At 39.7% G+C, this 13,175-nt stretch overlaps 1 protein-coding gene across 1 annotated transcript; it reads left to right on the forward strand.

Moving 5' to 3' along the window:
- Positions 1-437: 437 nt before the first annotated feature.
- Positions 438-12,170, forward strand: LOC146521867 (alpha-2 adrenergic receptor). The gene has a single exon (XM_085154633.1). The coding sequence runs from the start codon at positions 1,392-1,394 to the stop codon at positions 2,691-2,693; it is 1,302 nt and encodes a 433-aa protein (XP_085010759.1). The 5' UTR covers positions 438-1,391; the 3' UTR covers positions 2,694-12,170.
- The last annotated feature ends 1,005 nt before the right edge of the window (positions 12,171-13,175 follow it).

Genomic DNA, 13,175 nt, shown 5'->3' on the forward strand with positions numbered 1-13,175 from the left:
AGGATTTTTTGTGCATACAAATGCGCTAACTGAGGTTGAAAATATAATTCCGTTGCAATCTGCTGAGGAAATCACGTGAGTCTAACACTACTGCCCCACGGAATTAAAGCTGTGAAATTCCGTCTCTTGCGCTCATGTTTTCGTATAGTTGGTAGAAGTAGCTGGCATTTTGAATTTTTTAAAGCTTCTTCACAGCCAAGATGTGTTATTTGTATTTAAAAAAAAGATCCCATGGGGCGCAGAAATGTTAACACTGGCTTAGCTCCAGGCATCTTTTATTTTTTTTAACCTGTTAACATACGTGCTGTGCATCCCCCTGTGGTACTGCCAGATGTTCAAGTATAACCCACACCAGTGAATGCAGGTGTGTGTGGTTGGGTGGGGGGGGGGGGGGGGGGGGGGGGGGGCTGATGTAGCGTGGTGGTGTGTGAGGTGAAACGCAGCAGACCTAGCAGCCTGCCTCTCAGCAATGAGCTCAGGTCCAAAATCCCAACTCTCACACTCCGCCTCCGTGATCTCCTCAAAACTGCTGCCACACGCGCGCGCGCGCGCGCACACACACACACACACACACACACACACACACACACACACACACACACACACACACAAATTAAATCCTGTCCTACTCTTGATCACACTTTCTTTTTCTTTTTTTCCATTTCAACTCAAACGGCCTGGCTGACTGTCTCTTCCCTTAACGGCCATAAACAACCTTTAGGACTCTGCAGCGGGGAAATAGTTGATGATAATGAGTGCAGCAATACTGACCTCCAGTGAGTTGAGGTTTATTAAAGAGAAGAGGAAGTCTTTCAGGTTTTATAGACACTTAAAACTCAACCAGCACGTCAATATACAGAGTTCTCTCTCGCTCTCTTATCGACTTATACATTTTAATACATATTAATACATATTAATACTATTAACATCAATATTTTTGCATCGGTTTGAGATCATCTGGACACAGCCTTATCACATTCCCACAATATGAAAATAACGTGTGCCGGGGGCGGGGCGGCAGTGGGTGAGTTTTATGAGAACAACACTTGGGGCATCATTAAGAGCGAGAGCGCACCATGCTGAAGGAAGGGGAGCTGCGGCTGGATGTCATTCAACTCCTGACGAACAGGAGCCGTGACAAAACTATACCAAGGGTGTCTTTCCAATCCAAGCAAGTTGTCTTGAGACACACCCGATCAGGCTGTAAGACCCTCCAGAGACTTCGTTAACTGGGATTTTATTTAATTTTTTGCGTGCGCCCGTATCCATGTCGTCAGATTTGTAAATTAACCACGGTTTCTGATGGACTCTAATGACAGGAGCATTAGAGATCTGAAAAGAACTGACAAAATCCAACCAGGATATACACACACACGCAAATATATGTAACAATGGATTCGTTCAACGCCAGCGGAATGGATGCGTTCACGGTGATCCATTTAAATTCCTCCTGGACGCTGGACAGTGGATATTCTTTAGCAGCGATAGCTGGCATCGCCGCTCTCGTAAGTTTTCTCATTCTTTTTACCGTTGTTGGAAATATTCTTGTGGTTATCGCTGTGTTAACGAGCCGGGCACTGAAAGCCCCCCAAAACCTTTTCCTGGTGTCTCTGGCCACAGCGGACATCCTGGTCGCCACTCTCGTGATGCCGTTTTCTTTGGCAAATGAACTCATGGGTTACTGGTATTTTGGAAAAGTTTGGTGCGGTATTTATCTGGCTCTGGATGTTTTGTTTTGTACTTCATCTATTGTGCATCTGTGCGCAATAAGCCTGGACCGATACTGGTCCGTTACGCAGGCTGTAGAGTACAACCTGAAGCGGACTCCTAAACGCGTCAAGTGCATTATCCTGGTCGTGTGGCTTATATCTGCGTTTATCTCCTCTCCGCCGCTCATATCTATCGACAGCAACAGTGAGATCAGCTCTCAGCCTCAGTGCGAGCTGAATGATGACACTTGGTACATCCTCTCCTCCAGCATCGCGTCCTTCTTCGCTCCCTGCTTAATCATGATCCTGGTCTATATCAGAATATACCAGGTGGCCAAAACCAGAACCAGAAGCATGTCGGGAAAAAAACCCAGGCCAGATGGCGTTACACAAACTGAGAATGGACTGAGCAAAGCCAACTCCCCTTTCCACGGCGAGAGGGAGAACGGTCACTGTCAGTGCCCGCCTACGCCCAGCCAACGCGCCGTCACCGTCGGGCAACAGACTGAGGAGGCTGACATGGAGGAGAGCTCCTCGTCAGAGGGCAAAGGTCACAAGCCCCAGCTGCAGGAGTCCCAGAGAGCAAAGAGGATCAGCAACAAGAAAAGCTCGCTCTCCAAGCAATCCACTCGCATCTCCAGGGTCAGTAACAAGTCCATGGATCTGTTCACCTCCAGGAGGAAACGCCGTAAGAGCTCCCTAGCCAGGAAGAAGATCTCCCAAGCCAGGGAGAAGAGATTCACATTTGTCCTGGCTGTTGTCATGGGAGTGTTTGTTGTTTGCTGGTTTCCCTTTTTCTTTAGCTACAGCCTGTATGGCGTGTGCAGGGAAACCTGTAGGATTCCCGACCCCCTCTTTAAATTCTTCTTCTGGATTGGTTATTGCAACAGCTCCCTCAACCCTGCCATTTACACCATCTTCAACCGGGACTTCAGACATGCCTTCCACAAGATTCTCTGCAAGTCCTGGAAAAAGTCCTTTTAGCTGTGAAGCAGAGCTGCTGCATCACTGTGACAATCTTACATGAAATATCAAATTGAATTGATAAAAAACACAGGAAAAAAAGGAAATCTGTTGTGTTTGTTATGCCTCACTTATGTCTCATGGTCCTGCTTTTCCAGTCATGACAGCGTGCACCCTTCAAGGAGTCCCCTCAAGCTTCAGCATAGATGTTTTCATTACAGACTTCTCACAGGCTTTCCCAGTTTGATTAATGTGCACCACATTTCTCTTATTCTCTATGAACTGTGCTGTAATTCTGTATTAAAGGACCGATATTGATAAAGCCCCTGTACATCCACAAAAGATGCACACGGGTGATTTATGTGCCAGGACAAACCCCCAGTTCAGCTCCGTTTTTTCCATTCCATTAAAATTTTATTCTAAGATTTTCATCACAGATTTTCTCTTGGGTAATTAGATTTAACCTATTAATATTATTTTACACATTATTGAAAATATAATAATAATATGCAACCTACAAGCACAAAATTTCATAAAACCGGATCCTTGACAAGACAGTTTTAGTGTGGCATTTTGAGAAATATGCTCAATGGACTTCCAACAGAGTCAGTTCAATTCAAATTTATTTATATAGCACCAAATCTAAACAGTCACCTCAAGGAGCTTTATACTGTAGAGTAAGGATCCCAGAATATTAGAAAGAAAACCCCAACAATGAAAATTTGATGACAGTGGAAAGGAAAAACTCCCTTTTCACAGGAAGAAACCTCTGGCAGAACCAGGGTCAGGCAGATATCTTCAGAAACTGGTTAGCAGTGAGGAAAGAGAAAAGTTAATGCTCTTTTTAATGGACAACATAAGAGAAGATAAGAAGACAAGATGTCTGTAAATATGTAGCATGTTTGTTCATAAGCACTACCATGACACAGAAATTTAACAAATTCTCACTGAAATTAGCACATTATATAAGTTTTGTTAGTTAGTAAAAAGAAGGCTTTCTATTTGCTGGTCTTCAATGCACATAACAAGTGGAAACTAGAGAAAGTTAGTATTGCCATAAAACTGCCCCCCCCCCCCCCCCCCATCATCAAAAAGATATATGTGCTTCATTTAGCTATAGCAAGTGTAGCTAAGCTTAGCTAAGCTAAGCTAACCAGCTGTAAGCTGATACAATGTAACTACTGCAGAGAAATTAAAGTGATACTGATCTTCTCATCCAAGCCAGCAACAAGTCAAAGAATATTTCTCAAAATGTCAAACTATTCTTTAAAATGTTATTTAAAAAACAAAACAAAAGAAAAACAAAACTGTTAGTGTTAATGCCTGTGTGGTCAGTGCTGCACTTAATCTGTAAAAAAAAAAAAAAAAAAAGCTTAAATTTATGTAGCACAAAACAGTTCATCCCCACTGTGCCTGGAACTTTCTGGCTCCCTGAAATGATGAAGCCTTTTGGAGGCTGCCCACCTGGCCCAGGTGAAGAATCCTTATACACTCATGCACCTGTGGTTTCCAACCTTGTTTCATCGCCCTGCAAACATCGCCCTTCTGCTTATATGTTTGTTTTGAAGTGAAACCAAAACAATTCTCCTTTCTTATCTGCCTTTTTAAAGGACATATTTACTGTTTTAAGGCAATGAGGGCTGATATTTATGTACAAACATGTTTGAATCTTTGACCTTTTTGAGAAAGGCAAACAGGTTGGACGCCATTAGCTTAAATTCAACCATTTGGTTCGTTTGTTTGTTCAGCGTCCTTGATGCTGTTAGCCATGTTTTCTTTGACAGTTTTTGAACATCTCTGCTGAAAACAGACTCTAAACTGAACTCTTTTTGTGTCATTGTAGGGTCTTTACCTCACAATACAAAGCGCTGTGAGCCAACTGTTGTTGTGATTTGGCGCTATCCTGGGTTTGGTTGTCATCATGGTAATTCACAAGTCACACTGAGATATATTAAAGGACAACAGCAGGATAAATCACTGCAGATTACAGATTACTGGGTTTGACATTAAAAAATGAAAAAGGGTAATTATTTTCACTGTAGCCCTAAACGACTGAGCATTTCAAATTCAATGCATTTATTCTGCATTTATTTTCCAAGAAACTACCTCTGTTTATTTGCTGCTGATTTTTGAGTGACATCTTGCAAAGTGCATATTTTCCTCTGCTTAAGCTGTCTGCTGTTGTGCAAAAATAAAAGATGACGAAGTCACCTGGTGTTGTGAATTTGCAACACAGAGTCTCATTAATGGTCAAAAACATGGGGAGAAATAGTTAAGAAGCTATCACGAAATGATAAATGTTATTGTGTTTTTTTTATATAAATATTTATATTCTAATCAGATGACTACTTTTGGATTAAACTTACTGACAACATCACAATAGTCTTTCTATCTATGAATGCATCCTTTGATCAGATTCAAATTCAGGAAAAGTTGATCCATCCGAGAAGTTTACTTTCCATCCGATAAAGAAAATCCCCATTTATGCAAAGCCAGCGAGATCCAGGGTTTTGTTTGACTGTGTTGTACAGCATTCGTGTAAACAGAGTCCTAATTAGGTGGAACAGTTGCACAATCCAGAACAAATTGGTGACTCCAAAACTGCTCATTATCATTATTTACCCAGAGAATTTAGCCCCAACGTGTTCAATCAAACTTCTCCAAATCCACATATCGTTCAGCAGTTTGAAATCCCTGAACATGACAACGGGTGGGTGTCATAAAAAGTGTTCAGTCCCTCCGATGGACTGAGGCCATGTTCATTTCAGCGTGTTGGTGACCTTTCTGCACAATAGGTTTGATGTTGGTTCTGGCAGTGTCATAATCTAATACTCCCCAAAGACCCTGTGGGCAAGACTGAGGTGAAACTAAATTCTCCACACACCAAAGTCTGTTTTCCTGCTGCTTTTGTGCCGTGGCTGAGTGTGCACAGCCAAAAGCCATTTGTAAAGGGTTACGAGCCCATCTGCTGTTTGCAGTCACGAGAGATTTATGTCCGAAAAAACACAACAAGAAAGCAGTTTCCCAGCCTGTATAATTGTTTCAATACAGAGGATACGCAAGGAGGTGGAGAGTGGTTGATGAAAGACAACAGTCAAATATATCACCAGATGGACATACTGGTGCCAAGCAAAAAAAAGTAAGTCTTTTTTGCATTAATGCCACCATAGCAGGAGTATAGGCAATATCTGACTAAACTGCTCTAGTAGCAAAGACACCCTTTTTATTACTTTTGAAAAAGGCTGGGAGTGGGTTTACAGAACTTTTTCTTCATATTTCTACTAAATCTTAAGAAAGTGAGTGAACAAATATATAAAAAGCTGATCTAAAATATCAGGTTTATGAATAAGTAGTGCAATAAACTGAGAAGTTGGGAGAAAACGTGGCATAGCTGTGAACCTCACCAATAGCTGTGTGAAGTGATGCAAGAAATTAAAGAACGAGCCATATTTAATCTGTTGATGTCCAGCTGACATGATCATTGACTGGACTGTTTGTAATTACCAGGAATCTTTTACCTTCCTCCAAACTGCATTGACGTGGGATGGGGAAGCCAAAGCAAGTTTCTTCATATGAATTATGAAGAAATATTTGAATTTGTTACATAGAAAAGGAAAGTTTTATGTAAATAATAAATGGAACATTATGTATCACCCATTATCTAGGGTTGGGACACAAACTGTAGAGTATTCAGCTTTTGTGGGATAAGATATGCATATCATTTACATAATATGTTTAGTCGAAAGACAAGAATGGACAAAAGAGCAAACCTCTCTGAGGACCTGCAATGGCACCATGCTAATCTTTTTTTTTTTTTTTTAATAAAATGTAGTTAGCGGGTTTCCTCATAAAGAACTCCATTGGTGTTGTTCTGTCTGTGTTTTATAGGTTTGGTAAGTACACTGCTTTCCTACCTAAGATAAATAAAATGTGTCCTTAAGAGTCAAAAGCAAAGTGGCTTAATGGGGTGTGTGATTGATTTTAGTGATTTATTGTTGCTTTAGAAGTCAACAGTTAAAAAGAAACTGATTTGTGAAAGGAAAATGTAATTTGTATGAGGGTTTAGGTATCTCAAACATGTTAAACTGCATTACAAATACATTTTATGGTTACATTGAGAGGAAAATAATCAGCAGAACACAAAGCAACTGAACCGATTCTACAATGAACCTGTCAGATTGAACAGTGCTCACATGTCTTTAATAGCTGGTCCCATTTACAACCAAAAATAACAACCAGCAGACAAACATCAACATTAGCAATCAATTGGAGTTTATATTCTGGCCACATAATGAATGTAAGTCCAATATTCATCCTCCTGAGGGAAACATCTCAGCCTTTAGCTGAAGGTCGTTCCATTATGCTCACCAGATAGTCAATAGACATTGTCTGCTTGGTGTTTTGTAGGTAGTTTACAGTCATTTTTATCATAGTATTAAAAGGGAAACAGTAAGGCTGGCGTTCATGGTGGGAAAGAAGCAGACAGTAAAGCTGTGGGTCATAAAATCAAAACAAGGAGCTAAAAGACACTAAAACGCTTATAAGAAGTGACGGGAAATACAGAGTTATGAGGTACTTTTGTCAGTTTCTCAGAGTTTGTCATGAAAAGCAACAACCTTCATATTGGTCCACAGTGAGGAAAACCAAATCAGTCCAGTGACTAATTTTTTTAAAAGTCTTTTTAGATGCATACCCAAGCCTGCTGATATATTTTTGCTTTCAATAAATCTGCTTCCCATTGTTTCCACTCAGTAACTACTCCTCCACAGACGCATTGTCAAAACTGTGAGGTTCTGAAAAAGCTCCTTTTTAAAGGGGATACTCACTCTGTAGAGAATAATGCAAACATTCTATGTGGTGAAATAATGACATTTGTCTTTATTATTATTAGATTATGTATTTCCGTTTGCCAAGACATGCATATTTTAAACTTTAAAATATAAAGGATCCCGGCACTGCTTTATATGCACAGTACTGCATCTGTGGTAGATATGAAAACGAGTTCATCTGGTGGATTTTAGCATCAGCAGATGTTTCATCTCTCTTGGCTGTAGCGGACAGTTTTGAGGTACTTAGTTTGTATCAGATTTTGTTCAAATTTCCGTTTTATGGCTCCATAAAAGTGAAAAGTGGATTAAAAAAAGACAGTTCCAGACTTAAGTAAGATGAAAAAGATAGATGCCAAACACGTGACATACAGATAAATATTTATTTCAGATCAATGTACATGTTTTTTTTGTGAACTCTGTTTCTCCTTTTTTCCTTGTTAATATTCTCCGTCTTGTAATCGAGCTTCTGAGCGAGAGTTTTGAGTGTTACAGCATCTTTCCTCAGTCAGATGTCAGCATCCAGTGTTGTGTGGAAACTACAAAGACATTAAATTTAAATTTTACAGCTGACAGCTCACACAAAAATCCATAAACCCAAGAATGTGGACACGCATTTTTTAGCGCTTTAACAAATACCGCATTATGCAAGATGTGAAAAGACTACAGCCATGAAAATACATTTTAAACACATGAAGATATCTACTCTGAGCGATTAGCATATCGAGTGGTTTTTGGCTGCTTTATGGGTACATTTGCTGAGAAAGAGACTTAAGATAAAGCAGACAGGGTTTCTCGTGTCATCTTTAAACCTGGCAAATTTTGTGGAAGATGAAAGGCCTCAGAGTCTTGTGTATATGATGTCGTCACTCTTGACCGGCTTCAATTTTCTGCCAGACATCAGACCCCAGCAGTGAGAAAACATGGGCAGGCTATCACGAGATTGCAAGAGCACACCTTTCCCAAATCCCTTTTTGGTGACTGAAAAAGAAAAAAAGGAAAAGAAAAAAGGAAACCTGTTTCATCAAAATTTACGTTTACCTTTGAAAAAAAGTTTCCTACTCTCCGACTCTCTGAACAGCAAATGCATAAATGCTCAGTTCACTCAAGAATCTCTCGGCAGCTGCAGAAACTGAAGACACATCTCACAATCTTCTAATAAGTCTTTACACCGTCGCTATTTAGTGTTTACCATGCACTGACTCCTCCGTGAGATTTATAAGATGCTGCATAATACAGTGTTTGACGTTAGATTGTTATTTGATGTAAGACGGTGGGGTTTGCTTACCAGCAGCAGAACATTCTGAACTTAAATCCACATTTCAGTGTGATGAATTAGCCTGTTTCATTATGGCCAATAATGCATCACATTGCAGCTGTCATATATAATGATGGAGAACACCTCAGACGGCGTTCACTAACTCCCTCACAGCTGAGCTCACAATTCGCTGCCTGCGCAGAAAGCTGTCCTGTCAAACAGCTCTGATATGTAAATGACTCAGCTGGAAACAGACTCGACTGATTTTCTGTTCAGTGGAAATTACTGTTTGAGGCTTTAAATTACAAACCTCTCCAAGAATCTAATACCTCAGCTGTGTGTTGCATTTTAAATAATTACAGCTAAGGATGAACACAGAGCCAGTGCTTTTAATATTCTGACAACTGGAACCAAAAACCCTGTTTTTTCCTTACCTTATGAACACTTCATTTCCAGTTTTCTCTACATTTACTGTGTTGATGACTCCTGTTCGTTTGGAACAACAGGGCCCCTGAGGCAGGTGCTTTAAACACACCTTAAGTCACTTTTGGCTTTTTGTTTACGCCTGTAAGCTCGTCCAGCCTCAGGGAAGGGAGTGAAAACAAACAACATGGCTGACACTGACTCTTTTGCATCTGTGAGTTTAGTACCAAAGCAGTTATAGCTGTGGCAGTAGTTATAACAGAGTGGCAAAATGGGTTTTATTCAAAAGGAAAGATTATTTGCATGATTATGGGTGTTGTGCTGTGTACTGTAAAACTATGTTCACAAACTCCACATAGAAAGCAATGTCATCCTGTAAATGTATTGCCCTTCTCTCTACTGATTGATATGACATGAGATATTATGGAAACTGAAGGGGGTTTCTTTTCTGTTGCACAACTGCATGCTCTCAGTGTAGTAGATCTGCACCTGGATGTAAATGGATAAGTTTAGGGTTAGTCGCTAGGAGTTTAGCTCTACAGCAGTAACAAAATGAATACAAATTAAGAGCCAATGGCAGGACTCGGCAGGATCTATACTGGTTTTCTATCATATGTGCTATGAAACCAGTTTTGGAATACATCAGTAAATACAAATGGAGCAGTTCAGCTATAGTCTTTGGATAACCGGCATGTTCACTTATTGTTTTTGAAAGCAGATCTGGATTGCAAACTTTTTACAGTGAAACTTATAAAAGTTTAAATATTTAGCAGTTATTCCAGATCTTATACCTTCTCTGGCTGAGGTTTTGGCCCATTGAGGGCAGTGAAAACAAGACAATGAAAAACGCATATCGCTTGACGAACATGGCAGTAACTTTATCTCCCAGGTCAAACCTAGCCTGGTATGTCTGCAAAAACTCAAAAACCGACGATTATCAAAGACAGGCTAATATTACCAAAGCCTACTTACATTTACATTCATCTATATGTAAATTGCATCTGATGAGATGGATTAGAGGGATGTTGTATTTCTCTGGATCATTAGAATCAGTGGGGCTTGCTCCCGATCTCAACTTTGATTGGAACAGTTCAGTGTGTGCTCAGTTAGATCAGCATTTGTGTTATGTGGTTTTGTTAATATAGAATAATATTAAATAATTCTTTGACGCCAGGTTTCTGCTGCTAGAAAGTCTAAAAAGCACATCCAGGCAACGTTTGAGAAGAATACCTGCTGACCCTGAACTTACGCCTCTGATGTTTTATGACCTTTTATTCAGTTTTAAAAATTATATAAATTTTTAATTTACTTTAATTTTGGAACTACTTTTCAACCAAGGCTAGCAGTCCAAGTGTCAGAGCCATCAGCCAATAGTTATTCAATGTTGAAATGTGTCATGTGTGTCATGCTTAACTGCAATCAGTGCCCAAAGACTAGACTCAGAGAACTGATCAGAGTTTGACAGTGATTATTGAGAAGACGGACTGAGCAATCAGAGAACTGGGAAGTGGCTCAGGAGGGAGTTTTCACTACTGAAGCATGGCTGGAGTTTCCGTCGAAGAGGCGAGCAGGTGTTAACAGCAGCCAAGATGAGACAGGTAAGATCCTGCAAAGTTTGTAATATGACTCTGAGGCAGTAGTTGTTGTTTCCAGTGAGGAAACAAAGGATTCGGTGGAGAGGCAGGTGAGTTGCAGGTAAGTCTTTGGTTTTGTAGTTGCAGTGGCTAATGATTGTTTGGCTCAGAGAAGTTAAAGTTGTTATGCTTTTTAAGCTCCTCTGGTTAATCCGGGTCAGTATATTTGAAAGTTTCACACAACCAGAGAACAAATGAAAGCTTGATGAACCACACAAGAATTTAGTAAGTCACAAATCCTATTTACCACTATGATTGAGACAATAACCTGCCGGAGAGTAGCAGCATCAGCTGATCCTTAAACATCATGAGCTGTTTAGCCAGTGAACAGCAGGTGTGGGAGAGAAAGAGAAAAGACAACTGTGAGAAAGAGCTGGCCCATATCTGAGAGCAAGAGCGAAAGGAGACAAAAACAGAGACCGAGAGAGGGAGAAGACAGAAAACATCAAAACAAAATAATCCTGTCCAGACCATAAAATGTTTGTTAGATATCCTAGTAGCTTATAAAGTAAAACTGGCGCTTTGGGGGAATTTGTGTTTCTGGATTTTTAATTTAAAAAAAAAATCTGATGTCCTCCAGGTTCTAGCCACTCTCAGGTTTGAGTCTAATTACCATTTACAATAAAATGTAAATGCAAATTCATTAACTCATTTTAAGAGAGATTTTAATTGTTTATTCCAACAGAAAAACCACCATAATCCAAAATCCCAACCCCTAGAGACTGCATCTGCTCCCACACCAAAAGCATAAACAAAATATCACAAAAAAACTAAAACTTTAAAAAATAGAACAGTTTGAACTACATCAATGAGCAAAACAGTTAAATTCTAACTATTAAACCTGGCCACTATCTATTAAGTCCTTGTTACTATATGGCTTAATAATTGATTAAACTATTGATTTATTTTGCCTTTCAGTTGCATCAGGATGAATAAAACTTCTTCCCCGCTCGCCCCTGCGGGCAGTCTATCCTTCAAGCTCTATCAGAGGCCTGGGAGCTCGAGGGTCCTGCACAGTATCTTAGCTGTTCCCAGGACTGCGCTCTTTTGGACAGAGATCTCCGATTGTGTTCCCAGGATCTGCTGGAGCCACTGGACTAGTTTGGGAGTCACCGCACCTAGTGCTCCGATTACCACTGGGACCACTGTTACCTTCATCCTCCACATCTTCTCCAGCTCTTCTCTGAGCCCTTGATATTTCTGGAGCTTCTCGTGTTTCTTCTTCCTGTTTTGGCTCCAGTTGGAAAGAGTCTCTGTTTATCTATACATGTCAGGACTTCTGTGTTGTGATTTAAGAATAAAAATGAACCTGTTAAGACCTTTAACACAGTGTTCATTAGTTAGAGAGGCTATGCTTGGATTGCAATTCATCTGCCATGTCTATACAGAAATAAAACCAAACTTTACTAAAGAAAAAAAGGAAAAGAAAAACTGAAAAAAAAGAATCAATTGTAAGGGATATAACAAAAGCAGCAACAAAATGTCTTTAAAAGCCGTGGCGATAAGCAAGGCCGTAACCATGGAGTCAACACTGGGACAAGTATGCACGATTTTGATTATTTATTTATTTTACAATCAATTTTTATCCTTTTGTGTTACATGTTTGCCCCTTTCCTTTCAATGTATGTACTGTTAATCATTAATATTTATTCATTCATTTTTCTCACTCACTTCCATGTCGTTTTCTGTCCGTGTCCACTTGGCCTCTTAAAGCCGAGTATTATTAAGAAATGTGAAGTCATCTCTTTCACTGTTATATATATAATTGATGTTAGTTGGTATGTTCTTGTTTTCTATTCTTTTTTCTGTAGTTGCCCATAAAAATCAGAGGATATTACAGCTTCTGTCCTCTTGCTTATAATGGCTCTCCCAAAATAAAGGCAAAAAATATAAAAACACAAATAGATGAAGAGATGTTGTGAGCAGCTTTATTGCTGAAAAGAGGCAGACAAAATACATGATTTTTTAACATCCCAATGATCCATTCATTGTAAATCACAATCATTCCCCACCTTTCATAAAAATGTATACTATATTCAGTTATCAGAGTCTTGAAATTCAAAAGAACTTCAAGCATCAACAGAAGAAAACAGATTATTTTGAACAGGGTGACACAGATACTCAAACTTTAAAACTGGGATAATGCTGCAGAACTTTGTTATGGTATAAATGTATATCCACGAAATCCATGGTATAAAAATGTAACCTGTAAAAAATGTATTTGGGCTTCAAGTATGTGTTTCATACTAAAATAGAAAGCATTTAGAGCTTGATGTTGATGTTGGGGGGAAACGTTGTGATAAACACTGCAGTACATGAATATCCCTATCATAGGTTGTGCTGGTGGAAGTGGACTCATGAC

This window comes from Neolamprologus multifasciatus, chromosome 3 (genome assembly GCF_963576455.1).
Source record: "Neolamprologus multifasciatus chromosome 3, fNeoMul1.2, whole genome shotgun sequence".
NCBI classification, from domain to species: domain Eukaryota; kingdom Metazoa; phylum Chordata; class Actinopteri; order Cichliformes; family Cichlidae; genus Neolamprologus; species Neolamprologus multifasciatus.

Excerpts from the sequence above, each read along its gene's own strand:
- LOC146521867 (XM_085154633.1), top strand. The coding sequence starts at position 1,392 with ATGGATTCGTTCAACGCCAGCGGAATGGATGCGTTCACGGTGATCCAT.